Source organism: Equus przewalskii, chromosome 4, assembly GCF_037783145.1.
Source record: "Equus przewalskii isolate Varuska chromosome 4, EquPr2, whole genome shotgun sequence".
NCBI classification, from domain to species: domain Eukaryota; kingdom Metazoa; phylum Chordata; class Mammalia; order Perissodactyla; family Equidae; genus Equus; species Equus przewalskii.
The window spans coordinates 103086307-103109743 of NC_091834.1; the positions used below are offsets into that span (position 1 = coordinate 103086307).

At 42.9% G+C, this 23437-nt stretch overlaps 1 protein-coding gene across 30 annotated transcripts in view; it reads right to left on the minus strand.

Moving 5' to 3' along the window:
• Window positions 1-21950, minus strand: part of KMT2C (lysine methyltransferase 2C) — a 269708-nt gene extending 247758 nt beyond the window's left edge. For 25 of the 30 annotated variants that reach the window (XM_070616929.1, XM_070616947.1, XM_070616928.1 and 22 more), the window contains exon 1: window positions 21547-21707. In XM_070616929.1, coding sequence (XP_070473030.1) covers window positions 21547-21707 — 161 coding nt within the window. Of the gene's footprint in view, window positions 1-21546 lie in introns of all 30 variants that reach the window. The other 5 variants (XM_070616944.1, XM_070616935.1, XM_070616955.1 and 2 more) reach the window with 2 other exon arrangements.
• Between the last annotated feature and the right edge of the window lie 1487 nt (window positions 21951-23437).

Consider the following 23437-nt stretch of genomic DNA (forward strand, 5'->3'; position numbering starts at 1 on the left):
CCTCAAACTTTCTAATCCTCTATGAAACTGGTCAAGTGTTTTCTACTCCCGGCACTGAACAAATAAAAAGAAACATTATGTAACTGTAGTCCACTTCTGTTGTTCTAATAAACTAGTTTAAATGATGATGTAACAGTGAAAGACTCTCAACAGGGGGTCGGGGGAGGGGGAGAAGAGTAGGGTAAATGGGAGTCAAGTTCTTGCCCTTGATTCCATAGAGGCCAGGTCAAGAAATTTCTTTTTGCAGATCTGGTATCCTGTAAAATCTTACCAACTCAGAACCTTGATTTATAGATCATCATCTTACATGCAATATTCTCAAAACTTAAAATGTTATAGTAGTTACACTAAAATTCAGAATAGTAAAATTAAAGGAGTTAAGACTTAAGACATAACCAAGAAAGCAGCCTCCACAAAAATAATGACTGCATGATTGGTGCTTGTATGCAGACTGACAGACTAGGGATAAACCCAGGCTTTTTGGTCAAAAGAAAACAACTGAAAAGTACAAGTCTATTCTTTTATTCTAACAAAGTTAAACAATGTCATTCCAAAAAATCATCCATAATGAACTGTGAAATTATTTTAAATGGTTTTAGACGACACAATGCAAAATAGTTTCTAGTTTTTATTTCCTCTGTAATGAAGTACTTAGTTTCAAACATGAATAAAATACTAGACAAATTTTAATCCCAAGGTTTTTATTCTAATTAAATTAAATTTACAAAAGTCTTTTGGAAAATTTATATGAAACACAAAGATTTGCCAATGGTGAAAACTACTCAGTAACATTTAATAAAAATACTGCATTTAGAGAAAGCATTTCTATTATCATCAATTAATAGACTTCCTTCATGTAATCAATTTTGGTTTTGTGCCCTTCCACCGAAACACAAAGATGTGCACAATGGTTTATTCTGTATAATAGAATCTTGTCAGCAGCAGTAAGATTAATCAAATACTACTGGCTTTAATTAACTTATCACTTCCCCTCCCCCACTCCATGATTCCCCTTACTTCCCCCACGACTTCCCCTAAAATCCTAAATATCACCTACAAGGGCTAACACATTACAGGCACAGTGCAGTCCACCACCCTGTGGAAGCATGGGGGGGGCGCTCTTTAGCAGCTGCCAACAGAAATATTAAAGGAGGAAAAGCAGTAAGAGTTAAAGAAAAATAGGAGACGTGTGACAGTAATAAAGAAACAGAACCACTCTGATTTTGTATAACATGGTTATTTGTGACTCTCAGAATGTCTGACCATTTTTCATTACTATGAAATAACTTATCAATATTTTCACTGATAAAAGAGAAGATTCATAGTCCCAGGTCATTGAAAACAAAACCAGAAACAATACCATGATTAAAATTTAAAGAACTTTCTCCTCCCAGTACTATGCCCTACTAATGAGACAAAGAATGAGATTGAACAAAAAAGGACATTAAATCTAAGGCTTTGATTTTCAAAAAGAATCAAAAGTCCTAATACATTGTCATCCTAATCTACAAATATTTTTCTTAATTCTCTCCTACCAAGAACTGAATTAAACCTGAATGCACTAAAAAAACTAAGAGAACCTAAGTAGAGAAAATATAATTTTCTTTACAGGCAAAGGAGGCAAAATACGTACAATAACTGTCTTAAAATAAATGTTATTTAAAGAGATTAAATGAATAATACGAAAAACATTAAGAATGCTCCCCCTCCTCCAATAAACTATGGACAAAACATGACTGAGTAATTCACAAGAAATAGAAATACTAGTAAAATTCAAGAATGTTCAATAGTCCTACAACTCAAGTAAATAAAAATTTAAAACTGAAGTACTGTTTTTCAATTATTAAACTAAGAAGTAAGACAAGGGTTTTAATATACCATGCATGACCAAAGTTCAGTGTAACTGGTCCTAACATATTGCTGTTGACCTAATTTGAAACAGTCCTTTTGGGGAACATTTTAAACTTTTTAAAAAATGAGTTCTCATTTAGTAGGAACTTACTGAGTAATAGGCACTGTTCTAAAGGCTTTCTGAATATGCATCCTCTTTAATTTTCTCAATAAACCCATGACAGGGACTTTTTATCATCATCCCCATATTACAGGTGAGTAAACAAACACAGACAGATTAAATAACTTACACAAAGTCCAACAACTAGAAAGTGATAGATCCAGAATTTGAGACCCAGCAATTGGACTTTAGAGCCCACTTACCTCTAAATGTCTGTATCAAGAATCATCAAATGCTTTTTTTTTTTTGAGGAAGATTAGACCTGAGCTAACATCTGCCACCAATCCTCCTCTTTTTGCTGAGGAGGACTGGCCCTGAGCTAACATCTGCACCCATCTTCCTCTACTTTATATGTGGGACACCTACCACAGCATGGCTCACCAAGCGGCACATGAGTCCGCACCCAGGATCCCAACTAGCAAACCCTGGGCTGCCAAAGCAGAACGTGTGAACTTAACCGCCGGGCCACCAGGATGGCCTGCTTCTTTCTTCTAACCTAGTGATCTTGCCTACGGAAATCTGTCCTATAAAAATAATCCAAAATATGAAAAGGGTTTTGTCTACAGAAATGTCTGCCAGAGATTTTACATGGTGTAATAATAAGCAAAATCATAATAATAATATTAAGAGAAGTGGAGGAATAGGGGTGATTGGGGGATGTTTACATAACTTTACTCAATGGAAAATTAAGCACCTTTCAAAATGTTATGAAGATTAACAACATGAAAATTTTCTTTTACATGTTAAGGGGTAAGTAAGCTACAAAATTCTATATATACCATCACCAATACAATGAAAACAAAATATGCACATGAAAAAAGAAAGAAAAGGGATCAAAATAATAGTATGTCTATGTTAGAGTGGTGTGAAAAAGGTGAATTTTTCTTTTTCTCCATGTTCTACATTTTCTGTAACAAAAATATAATTTTAAATAAAATTTAAGTTTTTGAAATAGATTTGCACAATAGAAATCTACAGGTCACATAATGATAGCATAAGAAATTCAGGCTCAAACTCAAAAAGACAACAATGTTTTGACATGTTTTAGTAAGCAGAAGGATAATCTAGTCATATTTCAAAAATTTTAGAAAAGAATTATATCACAATATAATCCCAGTCATGCTAATTTTAAACTAAACAAATTCTATTTTAACCAAAACTCGGATTAATGTCAACCTATCACTATTATCCCGAAGACATTGAAAGAAAAGGCCTACATTTGACAGTAGCCTCTTAATAACACAAATAAATAAAAGGTACCATGAACCAGATTAGGATTGAAAAATATTAGGACTAGAGGCTGGCCCGGTGGTGCAGCAGTTAAGTGCGCACGCTCCACTTCAGAGGCCCAGGGTTCGCTGGTTCAGATCCTGGGTGCGGACATGGTACTGCTTGGCAAGCCATGCTGTGGCAGGCATCCCACATATAAAGTAGAGGAAGATGGGCATGGATGTTAGCTCAGGGCCAGTCTTCCTCAAAAAAAATAATAAATTAGGACTAGAAAGTATAAGAGACCTCATAAATAGGTATTTAATATGGAATTCTGGCAATGATGAGAGCCTAAAAATAATTTTTTAAAACTTGAAATGTTCTTAAGTTCTTTACCCAGCATCATTTTCCAATAGCAGTACTGGCAAGTATCAAAGATCTCAGCACACTTGTCACCAACGCTATGCCAGTGCAACGCTTCCACAGCTCAGCTACTTCTAATGAACAGTTCCTCCCTGCCATAGGAAGAATGAACCAAAAGATAAAGGGGCTAAAAAAGAAGGGTTAATTCAAAGAGTAAAGGGTCACTAAAGAGGCTAATAAGTGGGTTGATGGTAAAGACAAAGTAAAAATAAAAGCAAAGAAATGAGGCTAGCAACAGAAAGGGATAATAATTCCTGATATAAATTAGTTACTTTGAGGGGGAAAAATCTATACTTTGGTTTGTTCTCAGCTTTCATCACTCTTTAAAAAACCAAACCCCACAAAAATGTAGGGGTATCAAAAACTTTGCACTCTGTTCAGTGGGGATACAATGTTGAAAACCCATAGGCACCACCTTCAAGAGGTGCGAAGCCTGGTCTACCATCTCCCTCAACTGTGTCCTGGTTTACCTGCAAAATCTTGAACTTTGAGTAACAGTTTTCAGTCTCAACACTGCAACATAAGGTTTGTCACAAGTACTTTCTTATTAATTATATTCGAACTACTGAAGTTTGTGAAAATTTACTTGAAAATAAATTAGGGCAGTTTAAGGTTATCCCTGTAACAGCCTCCCTCCCACCCACTCGTATTTCCGCCTGCTTTCTCCGGTACAATCATAAAATAACTCTGAAATGCACATTACCCACATTCTACCGGAGTCTGATCCTTTTCACAAGGGAGTACCTTCCCTTGAAGGTCATCTGTCAAGTAATTTCCTACAAGAAAAAAGCAGTGATGCTGTGTTTACTTCCTAAACTGTTCCCTTCAAGGACTCAGCTTTGAGGAGAAAGACCTCCATCCCCTTCTGCATCCAAGACAGTTTCCTTCAGAGGGCACTGTATTTTTAGAGGGAAAGTTCTTATTCTGGGGGCTATGAACCCCTACAAAGCTTTTGGACAAGCTTCAGGAGGTCAGTCACTGAACTCCTTCCTTTAAATTATATAAAATCTCTGTATCTATATTGATGTGCACATTATTACATCCAAAGGGATCTGTAGCCCCAAAAAATCGATTAAGAACCACCCAAGATCTAACTGAACTCACACTACAATGATCTGACTCAGCTCAGGTAGGCAGTTTTCCTCACTTAATCCTCATGCTTGATTCCTGCCTATCTAATGTTAATAAAACTTAGGAACTGATGAAGTGATTACTACACGCCAGACTCCATTCTAGCCACTCTAACACATTAATTGATTTAATTTTCACAGCTCTATGAGACAGGTACTACTACTACCCCACTTGGTAGAGGACACAACCAAAGCACCACGCAGCCATTTGCCAAAAGCCACACAGCTGTTCTGTTTAAAAATTGTAAAACTTCCCAAAATGAAACATGGCTATTTGCTTGTGTGCACATTTCCTACTTCTCTTAGCTAACGTCTTTCTGTTGAACCCTCACTTTAGTTGGAAAGAAAATTACGTGATTTTGCTGTCAAAGACTCTCTGCAGGCTGCCAATTAGACAGATAAATCACTCAATTCAAGAAAGACCTTAAGTACCACAAGTGCTGAAAGAGGAACTTGAAAGACACTTTGTCCCAGGATAAAACTTTGCTTGGGATTTTTAAGGTAAGTATCTGATTAGTTAAAAGTTATCTGTTTGGATGTAGAAAATCCTGAAGAGCCTACAAAAAAGAAATACTATAATAAGTGAGTTTATCAAGAGAATAGAGTATAAGACCCATATATCAAAACCAATTATACTTCAAGAGTTGAGCCCAATCTCTCTCCCCTACGGCAAAACCCCCTGTAGTAGCACCCCTAAATAAAGTCTTATCATCTTTAAAAAAAGTTTTATTTCTATATGCTACCCACAATTTACCAAAAAATTAAGAAAACAATTCCATTTACAACAGCATGAAAAAGAATTAAATAAATTTAACAACAACAAAAAAGCATAAGACCTATACAATGAAAACTATAAAATATTGCTGAAAGAAGTTAAAGACCAAAACGAAGAGATGCGTCATTTCATAGATTGGAAGAGTAAGCTATCAATTCTCTCAAACGTGATCCACAGACTCGATGTCATCCCTATAAAAATCCCGATGGACTTTTTGTAGGAACTGGCAAACTGACCATAAAATTTGTACGGAAATGCAAAAGACCTATAATAGGCAAAACAATTTCGGAAAAGAAGGATAAAGTTGGGGGAATTACACCACCTGATTTTTACAATAAAGCTGTAGTACTGGCATAAGGATAAACACACAGATCAATGGAACAGAACAAAGTCCAGAAATAAACCCACACATTTATAATCAAGTGATTTTCAACAAAGGTGCCATGACAATTCAATGAAAAAACGACAGTCTTTCCAACAAATGGTGCTGGAACAACTGTACATCCATATACAAAATAACTAACTTAGACCTTACCTCACACCATACACAAAAATTAACTCAACGTGTATCACTGACCTTAATGTAAAACCCAACACTATAAAAGCTTCTAGAAGTAAACACAGGAGATCTTTGAGATCTTGTGATAGGCAAAGAGCTCTTAGATATGACCCCAAAAGCACAATCCATAATGGAAAAAAAATGATACACTGGACTTCACCAAAATTAGAAACCTTAGCATTTCAAAAGACTCAATTAAGAAATGAAAAGAACAAGCCACAAACCGGAAGAAAATACCTGCAAATCATATAACTCATAAAGGACTTGTATCAAAAATATACTTAAAGAGGCAAAACTACGGAAAAAGTAAAAAAAAAAAAAAAAAGGCAGTGGTTGCCAGGGCTTAGTGGAAAGGGAGGGATGAATAGGAGAAGCAAAGAGGATTTTTAGGGCAGCGAAACTACTCTGTATTCTATAACGGTGGTTACATGACATCATACATTTGTCAAAACCCATGTTCTGACATACAACAAACCCATAGAACACCAAGAGTGAACGCTAATGTAAACTATGGGCTTTGGGTGATAATGATGTGTCAAGGCAGGTTCATCAGCTGTAACAACTGTACCACTCTGGTGAGGTACGTTGATAACGGGGGCCCTGAGGGGGCGCAGCAGCAGAAGGTATATAAGAAATCTCTATATCTTCCTTTCAGTTTTGCTGTGAACCTAACACTGCTCTAAAAAGAATAAAGTCTAATGTATACATACAAATACAAAAGAACTCTTACCACCCAAAAACAAGACATAAAACCCCCCAAAATGGGGTAAAGATTTGAATTGATACTTCACCAAAGAAGACAAAGAAATGGTAAAGAAGCATTTGAAATGATGCTCAACATCATAATCATTCGGGAAATGCAAATTAAAACCACAATGAGATATCCACACATACCAGCTAGAATGGCTAAAATCAAAAAGATAGAATTCCAAGCATTAGCAGGGATGTGAACTTTCATATAATGCTAATGAGAACGTAAAATGGTACAGGGACCTTGGAAAACTGGAAGTTTCTGAAAAAGTTAAACACACACTAATCATACAACCAAGCAATTTCTATTGCTAGGTATCTACCCAGAGAAATTAAAACAGTTATCCAAAGACACGGACACAAACGTTCACAGCAGCATTATTCACAGAGGACAAAAAACTGGAAACAATCTCAATGTCCATCAACTAATGAATCAATAAACACAATGTGCTACATCCAGACAATGGAATGCTACTCGCCAACATAAAGAAACAAACTGTTACTCCAAGCAACAATATGGATAGACCTCAGACACTCCTCCAGGCATAGGTCTCACATTCGGTTGTTAGCTAATGGAACCTAGGATAAATACCAGTAACTGGTAAAGAGACTAATGTCTCCTGATCTTAAAGTGTAATCTCAGATGTCAAACTTGCCTGTTGGCACTTAATTTCCTAATCCATAAATTGAAAACATTGGAATAGGGGCCAGCCCAGTGGCACAGCAGTTAAGTCGGCACATTCTGCTTCAGCAGTCCGGGGTTCGCAGGTTCGGATCCCGGGTACGGACATGGCACCACTTGACAAGCCATGCTGTGGTAAGCGTCCCACATATAAAGTAGAGGAAGATGGGCACGGATGTTAGCTCAGGGCCAGTCTTTCTCCGCAAAAAGAGGAGGATTGGCAGCAGATGTTAGCTCAAGGCTAATCCTCCTCAAAAAAAAAAGAAAAGAAAAGAAAACATTGGAATACATGACTCTGAGGTTCTTTCTAGTTCTCAGGTTGGATAATTTGAAAACGAAAGTGAGGCAAATAGTATTTCTTGATGAAAAAGAGTACAGTAGCCGGCCTGGTGGCGCAGCAAAGTCCGCACGTTCTGCTTCAGCAGCCCGGGGTTGGCAGGTTCGGATCCTGGGTACGGACATGGCACCACTTGGCAAGCCCTGCTGTGGCAGGCGTCCGACGTATAAAGTAGAGGAAGAAGGGCATGGATGTTAGCTCAGGGCCAGTCTTCCTCAGCGTAAAGAGGAGAATTGGTAGCAGTTAGCTCAGGGCTAATCTTCCTCAAAAAAAAAAAAACAGAGTACACAGTCAATCAGTTTGGGTTCTCATTCTGGTCCCTGTGACATGACAAATGGGATATATACTCCCTCCATACCATCTTCCCAGTTGTTGCCCAGGTGATTTTTCTAACCCAAATACAAGGTTACTCTTCTATTTAAAATCTTCAATGGTTCCCTATTGCCTACAATAAAAATTTAAAATTCCCAATTTATTTTCCCTTCCCCATTTTCTCACATACTGGACTAGAGGTTCTAGTTTTTTGGCTCTTGAGCATTTTATTATTTTTTTCAGCTTTACTGAGGTATAATTGACAAATAAAATTCTAAGATATTTGAAGTGTACATCATGATGATTTGATATTATCCTTTCACACACACATTGTGAAAGGATTCTTCCCCTCTAGTTAATTAATAGATCCATCACCTCACATATTTCTTTTTCTTTTTTTTTTTTTGGTGAGAACATTTAAGTTCTATTTCTTAGCAAATTTCAATTATATAATACAATGTTATCAACTATAGTCACCAGGTTTCACACTATATCCTCAAACATTATTCATTTCATAGCTAAAAGTTGGACTAGAATTTCTTAAAAAGCAAAGACCAGAGTCAGACACATGTGGATTCCAATTGCGACTCAATCACTTACCAGCTATGTGATCTTCCTGAAGCTTGGCTCCTTCATCTCTAACTGGAACCAAAGATTCTACTGCATGTGACTGTTTAGTCTCAAATGAGCTAACTCCTCGTACACACAGGAGTGCCTAACCCACAAGGGCCATGTACTAGTTCCTCACTCCCACCATTCTCTTCAGTGAAGTTGGTTTTCATGCTTCAAGACTCAACTTAGATGTTTTGTGTTTTCAATTGCTCCGTCTTAAGTTCTTCCTTCTCTGAGCTTCTTCAGTACTTTGAGCAATCTTCCACTGCAGCATTTGTTCTTGTGCATTATAGTTTGCATGGAAGTGACAGAAACTGAGGGTAGGGACTGTGTCTTATTTTGGTTTCTCCAGTGTACAATGCATAGTAGATGCTCAGTAACACCTTCCTTGGGTGGTTAATAAGAAAACAAATGGACAAAGTAACTCTGAAAAGAAAACACATGCTTTAATAACTTACTTTGAAAAAAGATTTTGTCACCCTTAATCTCACTAACATTACACAGCAATTTTAGTATTTGATTCCTTCCCTCCTTTCATGTGGGTGGGAGAAAGAAAGCACAAAACACAGTAGAGAAAGAATCAGGAAGCCAAGCCCTATGCCTCCTATATTATTTCTCCCTCTGGCAAATGTTTTTCTATCTAATAGTATTATTAAACACACCCCGTAAATTATTACGTTGTAGTACAACAGTGCACCAGATGGTGATATTCAATTACAGGTAACAAAACATACTCCATATTCAAAGATGAACTTTTGGGCTCAAATAGGTCTGACCCTCTGCGGTGTTCATTAGTGTTCTTCACCAAATATTTCCAGTTCTCCCTGCCCCCTTGAAGTTAGGTGCTACCACCCGACTTCCCCGGGCCCATGAAATGTAAACAGAGCTGCTTATGCCACTTCTGGAGAGTCTTTAGGAGCCAGAGCACTATCAACCATGTTCTCTTTTTCCTGCCTTGGCAACTGTGGAAGGAAGAGATTGTCCCCCTCAGCCTGGGTAGAGATGCTGTGGAGTAAAGCTCCCAAGCCAGCTCATGATGAACTTGTAGCATGAGCAAGAAATAAACTTTTGTTGACTCAAGCCACTAAGAACCAAGGTTGTTTGTTACCCCTGCATATTCTAGATTTTTTTTTTAAAGACTTTATTTTTTCCTTTTTCTCCCCAAAGCCCCCCCGGTACATAGTTGTTTATTTTTAGTTGTGGGTCCTTCTACTTGTGGCATGTGGTATGCCGCCTCAGCATGGCCTGATGAGCAGTGCCATGTCCGCGCCCAGGATGTGAACCAGCGAAACTCTGGGCCACTGAAGGGGAGCTCGTAAACTTAACCACTTGGCCACGGGGCCGGCCCTATTCTAGATATTCTGACATACACCTAAAAAGGAATTTAGTATTTCTCTACATCACCCCCATCTCTAGTTTTGAGAATGTTCTGCACAAAGTTAGGATTCAGGTTTATTAGCAAACTTTTTAAACATAGTATGAATTTTCAAATATTTTTAAAGAGGGAAAAAAGATAGTTCAACAGTTAGCAGGACAACAAAATATTTTCAATGAAAAAATTTCAAAAATTGAAGTAATGGCACACAAAAAGGCTAAGGTACAGGGGTAGTATATTAATGGCAGCATGCTATCACTCCCAAAATAAATACTTCTACTACTTTTGCACCCTGCTGAGACCAAAACCTAGGGACTCTTCTGTTTAAAACCTTCAACAGCACATTGCAAGCAGTCACTACCAATCAGCTGGGGCCAGCCCTCAATATGAAATCTATCTGCCACCCCAAGTGGTTCAATATCATCATTCTCACACACAAGAAAATCTAGGCCTATGAGGATAAACCAGTTGCTCAAAGTGGTGGAAACCACTGGCTGTTTCCGCAATGCCCACTCCTACCCTTAGTAACAACACTCTAAATCTGTTCTAGGCAGCAAGGTACTCAGCTAAAGGATTACATTCCCAGCCTCCTTTGCAGCTACGTGTTTATACATAACCTGAAACATATGGTACTTCTCAGAAGAGTGTTTTAAAGGGAGGGATTGTTCCCTTGGTATACTGTTCCTCCATTCTACTTCATAGGACATGGATAGGGCTCTAGTAACCATCATGGAATCTGAGAGCAAAGGCCGTATCCTAGAGAAGTCTGAAGAGCAAGATAAAAGGAGCCAAGTCCTACATGATTTTGCAGTGCAGAGGTACCATACCAGCCCAAGCACCTGCCCTCCAGACTTTGATATGAGAGAAATAAGCACTCCTATTCAAGTCATTATTATTTGGGGGTTTTCTATCACATAAAGACAAATGTAATCCAGGCCCAGGAATAGAACCCAGGCATTCTGACATAAAGTCCATGACACTCCAAATATATATGAGCTCTCTGTATAAGTCAAAAAAGTAAAAATCATACCTTTTTGAAGGTTGATTATCAATTATTTTATTTTCCCATTATATAGTATCTAATTATAGTCCAATAGTCCAATCTACACTGTGACAACTACGTTTTTAATACCATTTAAATTCCCCAATAATAAAATTCCATCTCTATTTCAAAATACCTTAGTGAAGTAAGAGGCAGAGGGTAGGGGCAGCCTCATTTAACTATCTCAATAAAAGAAGTTAGAAAACAATAACACGGGGCGGGCCCTGTAGCACAGTAGTTAAGTTTGCACACTCAGCTTCAGTGGCCTGGGGTTCAGAGGTTCAGATCCCAGGCACGAACCTACACACCACTCATCAAGCCATGCCATGGTGATGTCCCACATACAAAATAGAGGAAGACTGGCAACAGATGTTAGCTCAGGGTGAATCTTCCTCACTAAGAATAAAAAACAATTTAAATCAAAAGAAAAAAGAAAACAACTTTCATCATTTGTGTCTCAAATATTTTTTGTTAGAGTCCCTTAATACACAAAACTGCTTCTACTCTATATTGCTGTACAACAAACCACCACAAATTCTAACAGATTAAGACAACCACCATTTTATTTATTCACAATTTTGCAACCTGGGCTGGGCCCACCTGGCTGGTTCCTCTCCGAGTCTTACTGGTAGTCACTTTTGTAGCAGTATTGAATAGGCAAGTTGACTAGGGCTGAACTCAGCGGGGACACTGGGATAGTCAGGCATCTCTCTTTCCATGCATTCTCAGGATCCCTCCCACACCACGTGGTCTCTCCAGCAGGGGACGACCTAGCTTCTTGTGTGGCAACTCAGGGCTCCCAAGCATGCAAAAGGAGAATTTCCAGGCCTAAAACTTAGGCCCCAAACTAGCACCGTGTCATTTCTGCTGCATTCAGCTGGTTACAGTGAGTCATAAGGTTAGCCAGGATACAAGGGGAGGTAACTATACAACAGCATGAATGCCAGGAGGCACATTCACTGGGGGTCACCGATAGAACAGGCTGCCTTCTCTCCCTTTAATTACCATACAGGTTAGCACCTTGATGCATGACCTCTAGCATGTTACAGGCTTTCTGGGGCTCAGCTGTCTGTAGAATGAGGGATTAGACTAAATTTCTTGGAATTCTCATCCTGTTTTAATATTCTCTAACTCTGTAAGTACATAAGTCTGATATGAGAAAAACCCGGCCATACTAACCAAATGCTTCAACCCTGGTAGAAGAATTCAATGATGTGAGCTTTAAGGAAAGGAATATGGTTATTCTTTTTTCATATTGTTATTTTATATGCAACAGGGTGCTTACTCCAAGCATGTGGTGTATGTCATAAGGATCCCAAAGATCAGGAAATTGGGGAAGTTTTTTTTTTTTTGCTAGGCTCCACTAAAAGATGGAATTAAGAACAAAACCACACAGACTTCACTATGATCATCAACTATGCTGCTTCTAATGTAAATAGATTACACTGAGGCATAAAGATTACAAGTGAACCAGTATAGGGCCAGCCCAGTGGCCCAGCAGTTAAGTACACACATTCTGCTTCGGCAGCCCAGAGTCTGCTGGTTCGGATCCCAGGTGCAGACCTACACACTGCTTGTCAAGCCAGGCCACGGCAGGCGTCCCACATATAAAGTAGAGGAAGATGGGTATGGATGTTAGCTCAGGGGTAATCTTTCTCAGAAAAAAAAAGTGAACCAGTATAAAAGATGTAAGAAATTATTTTAAAATCACCTAATAATAAGTCTTATTTAGGGAGACCTACTAAAAAAAAACTGTGGTCACCAGAGTTGTAATATAATAAGATCACTATGACAATATTCACAAGTCTGGGTAACGAAATTTTTTTAAATGATTTTGTAATACCATTACTACATATACAGCTTCTAGAGAATTGCTTTGGTTGTTTCTCATGTGTTACTCATAATAAGAAACATTCGATAGAGATTTCTGCTGACCTGGCCTTTTTATCTTTCTTCTTTGCCCTTTATTAGGGACATCTGTACAGAAAAGAAATCTTTATCACCCCCAATGACTACTACTTTATTTTATGCCATGGTATTTTTAGAGTGAGTCTGGCATCTCATTATATGTCTGTCACTAACAAGTTCTATATCAGTCAAACGCTTGACTGACAATAATTGATGATAGTGGCAATAACAATAACAGCAAATTCTTATAACAGCACCTCTTAATAGCACTTAGTTTGTGCCAGACATTGTTTTAAATTCTACACATATATATACGGGCCTGCCCTGTGGCCGAGTGGTTGGGTTCGCGTGCTTCGCTTCGGTGGCCCAGGGTTGGATCCAGGGCACGGACATGGCACAGCTCATCTGGCCACGGTGGGGCGGTGTCCTGCATGGCACAGCAGGAGGGACCTGCAGCTGGAATGTACAACTGTGTAGTGGGGGACTTTGAGGAGAGAAGAAAAAAAAGAGAAGATTGGCAATGGATGTTGACTCAGGTACCAATCTTTAACAAAAAGAAAAAAATTCTACACATACATAAATTCACAACTATCCTAAGCTAGGTGTGCTATTACGCCCAGTTTGCAGAAGAGGTAACAAGGCACAAAAAAATTAAGTAACTATCCAAGGTCAAACAGTTAATAAGTAGTGGAAGCTGGATTTGAATTCAGGTAATCTTGACCCCAGAATTCGTGATGTCCCCGGAAATTGGTTTTCTCCTTAGTAAAACAAGTTTATGGTTTTAAATTATTGGCTTTTTAAAAACTGCATAGATGTACATATGAAAGTATACGCTCCCCAGAAGTATTATTTACCATGTATCCTTCCAACTCATTTTCTCTTTTTTTCCCCTGCTTTTTCTCCCCACATCCCCCCAGTACATAGTTGTATATTTTAGTTGTGGGTCCTTCTAGTTGTGGCATGTGGGATGCCACCTCAGCGTGGCCTGATGAGCAGTGCCATGTTCACACCCAGGACGTGAACCGATGAAACCCTGGGCCACCGAAGCTGAGCACGCAAACTTAACCACTCGGCCACGGGGCCGGCCCCTCCAACTCATTTTCTATGCACAAACTATATATATATTCTGGGTTTGCATGCTTTTTACAAAATAGAGTTAGTACCAAACTTACACACTTTCCAACTCTTGGAAATTTTTTCCTCAAGTCAACAAATGTACCAGAGACATTCTCCCACTTTGGTACCTACAGGTCTACCTCTCTATCCTGATGAAACTACACGGTAGGCCACTGATTGGTACTTTGCTGTTGCCAATTTTTCTCTACTAGTTTTCTATTTTTCTCGCTGCCATGAGCATCTTTTCACGTATATACTTGCCCATTTGTACTGGGAATATATTCTGATTTCCTTTCTCCTTTTTATGGGCTTTCTTGGTCTCTTTTCCTTCATTCCCAAAGGGTAAGTAAGCAGCCTAATCCTTTTACTATTTTCCACACACTCTCCATATTCTCAGCGATTTTGGGTAAATCACATCTTTAACTGCATATCCTAATCTAGCTCCTAAACCCCAATCCTACATCCCCCAAATACTCCCAGACATTTCTATCTTCTAGACATCTATGCTAGAAACTCCAAAGTTCCTCCTCTGCACTGGCTGAAGTCTCTCTTCCTTTCCAGCCACACTATAAACCCACCCTGTTCCTTGATCACTGCACAGCTCGACTACTGCAACAGCCTCTTATCTCTGCCTCCAGGTAATGCCTCTCTTTATATTATTACCAGGGTGATTTTCCTATAATAGCCATCATCAAGTCACCAAGTATTAGAGTACCCACTTTCAACTGTATAAAATGCAACACAGAATACAAAGTAATTTAATCACATTTCTGTCCTCAGGAAGACTGCAAATATCTCCTTTTAAAACTTTTTTTTTTTTTAAAGATTTTACTTTTTCCTTTTTCTCCCCAAAGCCCCCCAGTACATAGTTGTATATTCTTCATTGGGGGTCCTTCTAGTTGTGGCATACGGGACGCTGCCTCAGCGTGGTTCGATGAGCAGTGCCATGTCCACGCCCAGGAGATTCGAACCAACGAAATACTGGGCCGCCTGCAGCAGGGCGCACAAACTTAACCACTCGGCCATGGGGCCAGCCCCTCCTTTTAAAACTTTAATTTAAAAAATAAAATAAAAATCGGGCTGGCCCCGTGGCCGAGTGGTTAAGTTCACGCACTCCACTTCAGCAGCCTAGGGTTTCGCCAGTTAAGATCCTGGGCACAGAGCACTGTTTACAATAGCCAAGACGTGGAAGCAACCTAAGTGCCCATCAACAGACAAATGGATAAAGAAGATGTGGTACATATATACAATGGAATACTACTCAGCTGCGAAACAGAACAAAATCATTCCATTTGCAATAACATGGATGGACCTTGAGAGAATTATGTTAAGTGAAATAAGCCAGCAAGAGAAAGATAATCTGTGTATGACCCCACTCATATGAGGAATTTAAAACTATGGACCAAGAACAGTTTAGTGGATACCAAGGGAAAGGTGGGGTGGGGGGTGGGCACAAAGGGTGAAGTGGTGCACCTACAACATGACTGACAAACATTAATGTACAATTGAAATTTCACAAGATTGTAACCTATCAATAACTCAATAAAAAAAAAATTTTAAACCCCCAAAAAAAAAAAAAAAGATCATGGGCACGGACATGGCACCACTCGTCAGGCCACGCTGAGGCGGCATTCCACATGCGACAGCTAGAAGGACCCACAACTAAAAATATACAACTATGTACTGGGGGGCTTTGTGAAGAAGAAGGAAAAATAAAACATTTTAAAATAAATAATAAAATAAAATAACCTGGGCATAAAGCAGAAGCTGAAGACCTGCAGCCCACTAGTCATCCACAGATTAAACCTAGCCCACAAGGCGTAGTCCCAAACAGTGTTTTAGATCTTAAGTGATGGGAAATACTTAAAAACCCAGAGGTTTCACATAAAAATCCAAGTTTGCTGCCTCTGTTGAAAAACCTGAGTATCTAGAAACAGTATCTCAGAGTCTCATACCGCAACCATCAGCCAGAATTGTCTATCAGTTGCACCGAAGCAAAGTAGAAAGACCCCTAGGAATCTCCAGGCTGTTTTTACTCACCACTTTCTCCCCAACCAAGGCCTTAAGTGTCAGGTGTCATCCAGGATCTTATAAGCTGCCATAACTCATTTAAATTATCTGCCTGGTCCCTTTAAACAGTTTATACCCTCTGGACTATAAAGGAAAAACTCATTAGCCTGGTACTCGAGGACCCTCACAGCATGGCCCCAACCCCCACATTAAGCCTCTGTCCTAGTCACACTCCACCACAAAAACACCTTTTACACTTCTCTCCCCAATAATTTTCTTCATATTGTTACCTCAGAACACGCTCTCACTCGCTTCTCACTGTGTGACTACTTGGCTAAATCGGGTGGCTCCTTCAAGGTCTAATTCCAGTATCACTTCCTCCGCGTCGCCGTGGACCCCTCCTGGCCACAGCGAACCTTTGTCCAGAGTTGATGGTCCACCTCAGCATATATTCAGCACTTACACGCTCTTGGAATAACGTGCGCCAAACGAAAGATCTAAGAAGTTAGAGAAGAGTCTATTTCTCATACTTCTTAACCAGTTTCAGCATTTGTGCATCACATGTAGTTACTGCTGTCACAAAATTAACAGCAGAAGCAAAGTCAAACAATTTTCCTCTATTTTACATGAGGCTTTTTCTAGAGAAAGTGCAAAAAGAGCTGTGTCATTCCTGCTTCTCTTGTGTTCTTAAATCCTTCAAATTCTGCAAATAGACTGACGCTTCCAATTACAAATTCAAGGTTGATCTTTCTACTGTATGTTCACACTAACCACAAGCATATATTTAAACACAGGCCATCACAAAAGAAAAAAGAAATCATTCTTATTTCACTCCATAACTTTTGCAACTTATGCTACCAAGCAACTCCTTGAAAACAGCTGCTGTAGCACAAATACAATAAAGAAAATTTTAAGAGTAGAGGAAGGGATTAATCAGCTTGTTGAAATTAAAAGATGAGCCAAAACGATAAAGAAATAAGAAAGGGGGGGCTGGCCCAGTGGCGCAGCAGTTAAGTGCACGGGTTTGCCGGTTCAGATCACGGGTGCAGACATGGCACTGCTTGGCAAGCCATGCTGTGGTAAGCATCCCACATACAAAGTAGAGGAAGATGGGCAGCTCAGGGCCAGTCTTCCTCAGCAAAATGAGGAGGATTGGCAGCAGATGTTAGCTCAGGGCTAATCTTCCTCCAAAAAAAAAAAAAGAAGAAGAAATAAGAAAGGGAAACACACACACATACAATAACTGTCAAGTTTATTCTATAGCAGCCAAAAATTGTCTTCAGTCCAGACACCTCACAGATTAAAAACTACGTCAAATCATACCAAGAGTATCTCACACCTCCCCATCAGGCAAGAGCACAGAGAGAGTGTTTATGTTCCACTTTCATTTTGGAAGGTCAGTGGGGTTTCATGGAAGCCCCTTAGTCATAACTCTAAGTGGCTTAAGGATACACGGTTGGACAATCACTATCTGCCCAAGGGAAATCTGATTGTGGCCTGAGGAATAACATGCAGTTTTGCAAAAAAGGTTGGAGGAGAGGGGGAGGGTCAAGCAGTGTGTCTGGTCACCCTGCACACTGACTACAAGCCTGGCATGGTAGAATCAACTGAGCTAACAGAAAAATGTATTAAATCACTATTTTCAAAATGCAAAAATAAACTGCTCTGATACTTGTAAATTTACATGCAAATCTATGTTTATCAAGTTTACATGTCAGTAACCAATACACTGAATATAAAATTGTATATGAGACTAAAAGCATCACGTTCTCAAAGACTAGAGTTTTCATGAATAAGACCAACAACAGTACAAGAACAAACTACAATGAGATCAGGTTAGAGAACAACCACCTAACAGATGAGAGGCTGCCGTTCCTGGACAAGCTTTTCAAGTAAATTAAAACATTTCAGTGCCAGAGACCAGTAATTACAGAAAATATCCATTTATATAATTTCTTTAAAAATAAAACTATCATAAAAATTACAAATTTGTATTATCTTAAAAAGCATGAATAATGATGATATCTCTCAACTAAAACCATTGTTTTCTGAAACGGCATATATTATAAGGCAAGTTTTTTTTTTACCTTACTTCCAGTTCATAGCTATTGAAATGAGAAATTTTGTTGGGGGAGGGGCTTACAAATATACAGTAGCAAGAGTCACATGCGGCATAGCCATTTTTTGGTGATCCCTTGTATGACATCACTGGTTGTGCCTAATTTTTTTACAACAATAATGCTCAAGGTGGCTTTCTAACAGTAATTGCCCTCTGAAAAGAAAGCGGTTCAGAGTACAAAGTTCATTTAAAAAAGGTCAAGGACAGTCCCTTAGAAATCCTATCCCTACCACCTGCTGCTTCTGCACCCCCTCCACACCCACCCCATCTCGACCAGCAACTTTGTTGACTTGGTAAGAAATACAGTAGATCGTTTCCTTGGCTCCCCAATTTAGTAACATGAATACATATTTTAAGAAAGAAAAATTAAAATGAAAGCTTCAGGAAGAGTTTCCTTAACATTAATAGAAAAATAAATTGACCTCGTACATGCCTACTCCACGGCAGAAGCTTCCTCACCACGGGGAAGACCTGTACCTCTGATAAAGATTATGAGCTGCTCCAAATAATTAGACAGTCCTAGAGCTCAGGAGACTTGCTAAACAAATGTAAACTTCACTGCTCCACTTGACATGTGTACAACAGGAAATCCCTATTTATACATCTACTTTCCAAAGTCTACCTCCACGATTAATAGCTTCGGTTCAAAATTCTTGACTTTACATAGGAAACATAATTTTAAAATAATAATAGTCACTTTAAAACCAGTAACTACAGAGCGTATGCTTTTTAAATATGCTAAAACATAAAAATTATCTAAATGACACTACAAAACAAGAAAATGTTTAACTTATTTACTTAATTATTAAAAACTCAAAAATTCAAACTCAAAGAAAGTCTAACTAGCAGTGCACGGTTACCTTTTTTCTTTTAACCCAAAGACACACACACAAATCCGCTTTTAAAAGAACAGCTTCACAACGCATCTTCCCCACAGTAAAAGAGCCCACCTAGTGACCGTCTAAATGACACCTACAATTTAAAATCCTTTATCTCCATTGCACTTCACAAATAATACAAATTTTCATTCCTTAAATAATTACTTGCAACTCCACATAACTTGCGCATTTACACATCTAAGTTACATTTGTTACACAGTAGTTTCACTTTCAGGGTCTAGACTACCCAACTAACTACAGGGTTTTTCCTGTGTGTATCCTAGTACCGTGTGGAGACTCACAACTGAAAACTCTTCTCTTCGCTTTCCATTTCACATATTAGTTCCCATTTACATGTTTCTAAAACAACTGGAGATTCCATTCCCTTCAAAAGACACTCCTAATTTTAAAGAATTCACTGAAAAGTCTGCGACCATCAAAGTTACCACTAGACTTAATTTCCTATAAGGAATGCCGTCCCAGCTCTCAAATCTTAAGCTTTAGAATTGTTCTAAACATTTTTCCAAAGTGTTGATGTTTTTATATTGCTAGATCAGTGGCAGTGTGTAGAAATTTTTTAACTTCTCAAATGGCTACCATTTTCTTCGTTCATAATACGATAAAAACTAAAATAAAGTAGTAATACCCTAAATCAGCCTTTCTTTCAGTGCACCCAGGAATCTCAAGGGAAGAGTGTGTGTGAGTGTGTGTGTGGGTGGGTGGGTGTGAGTGGGTGAGGGGCGTGACAACATAACTAGGTCTACTCTTTCTAGAGTAAGAATTTAAAACACACGATAATCCCAAAGTAACGTTTAGAAAGAAGCCAAGAAACGCTTTCCAAATAGTGAAAATGGGAAGCAATCAAATTAAAACGATCATATGGCCTGATATGTGTTGCTTTAAAGGACGCAAAAGAGTGGCAAAGAAGTTTAAAGTTACTTAAAACTCCACCTTCCTTCTCCAAATTTCAGTTCATACAGGAAAAACAATGGCATTTTCTACCGGCCGTTACATTATAACTCAAGTGAGATAATGCCCTCTAACTTTGTATCACAAAGAAGCTAATGCAATAACGTACACATCCTGTACATGCTTCCCTCACGGTCTGTCACAGCTGAGTAAAAGCTGGCAACAAAATATGGAGGCAAGTTGAAGGCCTGAATCATGTTCATAGTAAAAGGACAGCCAAGCAAAGAAGCCTACCCAGCGCAGGGCTCCACGGGGTTCCCACACCCTGCTCTGCTCTGCCTCAGTAACACTCCATTTCTACTATGTATCTCCCAACGCAACAATCACATTACCGAACGAATGCACCGGACAACAACAACAAAAAACCCGGACTAGCCACAAATGTGCTGCTTTCCTCCGCGTCCGCCACCAACAGCTCAATGGGATGATCGTACAATGAAATGAGTAAGCGATCCACACCACTCTGCAACTTGGAAAGAGGCTCGCCGACCTTCCCAGCACCCTCCGGAGGCCCCGGAGCCGAGCGACCGCGACCCGGAGCGGCGTCTCCACGGCCAGGCAAAGTTGCCGGATAACCATTTTGTAAAGGACGGCTCTAGACACCGGATAACCCGGGGCACGCTCGAAAACAACCGAAACCTATCCGTGCCCCGGCCACGGCTCGGAGTCGACGCCTGCAGTGTAGCCTCGGCCCCGGTTCCGTCTGCTCTCGATCCAGATCGGCGTGCTCCCCCACCGTGGTCTGCGAGGGGACCCCCGGCCGCGCGGTCCCCCGGGAGCGGGGCTTTCGGGGGCGGCCGCGCGGCTCGGGGGGCGGAGAGGAGGAAGTCCGACGACTTCCTAACGCACCATCCCGGGGGGCGAGCCCGGGCCGGGCCGAGGAAAGTTACGGCAGCCGCTCGCCGACAAAGCGCCGCCCGCGCCCCCGGCCCCGCGCCCACCTGGCCGGGCGTTTGACAGCTCCGCGCGGGCCCGGCGCGGCCACCCGGCGGCCCGGCTGAGCGCGGGGCGGGGGTGAGAGACCCAGCTCGCTAGGTCGGGCGGGATCGACGAGAAATTTCTCCGGAGAGCGCAGCCCCGGCGAAACCCGGCGCCGGGGCCCAACTCCAAAGTAAAGTGCGGCGGCGGGCGGAGTGCGGCGGGCGGGCGGCGCGGGGCCGGGCGGCGGGCGGGCGGAGGGCCCGGGCCGGAGACGCGCGGCGGCGGCCCCACCCCCACCGCGGGGGCGGCGGGCGCGCGGGGGCGGCGGCGGCGGGCGGGCGCGCCGGTGACAGCTCCGGCCCGGCGCCGCGGCTGGCTCCCGGCCTGGCTCCCTCACACTCAACTTACTTCTTTCTGGCTCTCTGGAAAGGGGAAGCGCCATCTTTGCGAGGCCGGCCCCGAGGTCTTTTGTCTGCGGCTGCGGGGCTCGGGGCCGGGGCTCCGGGCTCCTCGGGGGGTGGTGGCGGCGGCTGCGGCTGCTCCGCGCTCTTGTCCTCCTCCGACGACATCCTAGTCACCAGGAAAGACACATGGATCCCGGTCCTCCTCCGGGGGGGCTCCTCCCGCCGCCGCCGCCGCGGCCGCCGCCGCCGCTGCTGCTCGGGTTCCTCCTCCCCGGCTCAGTCTCTCGCATTTCCCGCAGCCCCGGGAGCAGCAGCAGGTACCGGGAGAGGCGGCAACATGGAGCGAGCAGGACACGCACTCACACACATAGGCGCGGGCGCGCGCACCTCGGCGCGCAGGGGCCGGGCGGGGGGCGGCGGGCGGGGCGCGGAGGGAGGGGCCGGCCGGCCGGGGCGGGGAGGTGCGGGCGGCGGCGGGCGGGGCGCGGGCGGGGGCCGGGCGCGGTGCGGGCCGCGCGGTGCGGGCGGGCGGGCGGGCGCGCGGGGCGGGGCTCTGAGGGCCGAGGGCGCCGGCCGGGGTCCCCGCGCGCCCCTCCCCCGGCCGGCCGCCTGCCTGACCGCCCGCCCGCCCGCCCGCGGCGGGGAGGAGAAAGGGGCCGCGGCGCGGGGAGCGGAGGGCCCGCGGGCCGGCGCGGGGCGGGCGGGCGGGCCGGGGTCGCGTCCCCGCCGGCTCGCCTCCCCCGTGCGGGCCGCGTCAGGCCGGGCGGCGGCGGCGAAGTTTTGACAGCTGCTCCAGTTGTTGTTGTGGGTTCCGGGCTGCGCGAGCGCCGGCCCCTCCGCCCGCGCCGCCCTCGGGCAGGGGAGGAGGAAGTTTTGCGGGTGTGCGTGTACCACACACAGACACACACACGAGCGTGGCCGTCGCGCGAGGGCCGCGCCGGGTCTGCCGCGGGCGCCCCGCACCACAGACCTCGCGAGCTCGCCGCCGTCTCGCCCACACACGGCCGCCCGACGCCCCCGCCCCCTCCCCCACCCGCCGGCCCCGCCGCCCCCGCCGCCCCCCGCGCGCCACCCCTGCCACTCACGGGGCTCGCTCCGCGCATGCGCCGCCCGCGGCCGCGCCGCCGCCGCTGACCTCACCGCCCCTCCCCCGCCCCCGCTCCCTCCTCCTCTGACGCGGCGGCCCGGCCGCGCCGCGACTCCGGCTCGGGCTCCGGCTCCGGCTCGGGAGAGCGCCAAGCTGCGGAGGAGGGAATCCGGGATCGGGGTCCAGGGACTCCGCGGAGGGAGAGGGAGAAAGAGGAGGGCCGCGTCCGCGCTCCAGACGCGCTGGGTCTCCCGGGACGCTCCGGCGGGGGTCGAGCGCAGGCCGCCCCCGGCGTGCCCCCGGCGGGTCCCCACGCCCGCCCCCCGGGGTGGACGGATCCGGAGGACTTCCCCAGGCTGCGAGCAGTGTGCTTTCGATTTCCTGCGTGTCTATGGGGAGAAAGAAATGGAGTGCAACTTCGTTATAATCCAATTCCAGCGAGAGTTTCGGTGTTACAACGTCATTTAAAAAATGATCCAGAGGGGGCTTAGCAAGCTGTCAGACAAAAAAGAACCATGACATTTTGGGGAAGAAACGCTGAAAGACATAATAAACCAATAAAAACCCAACCACTTGATTTTAACGTTCAGTGTGTTGTGATGAAGAGACAAAAACCGAAGTACTTCTAAGCCACCCCTTAGAATACGTAAAAATGCGAAGAGAAAAATGAGGCTAGAATTAGAAATCTGAAATAGGCACTTTCTCAGGAAGAACAGTGACAACCGTGGAATTCTGGGTTTCGTATTCCAATAGACGAGGTGCTCTCCTGTGCTTCCCTTTCCATCCACTATTGATTAATGTACGGGAG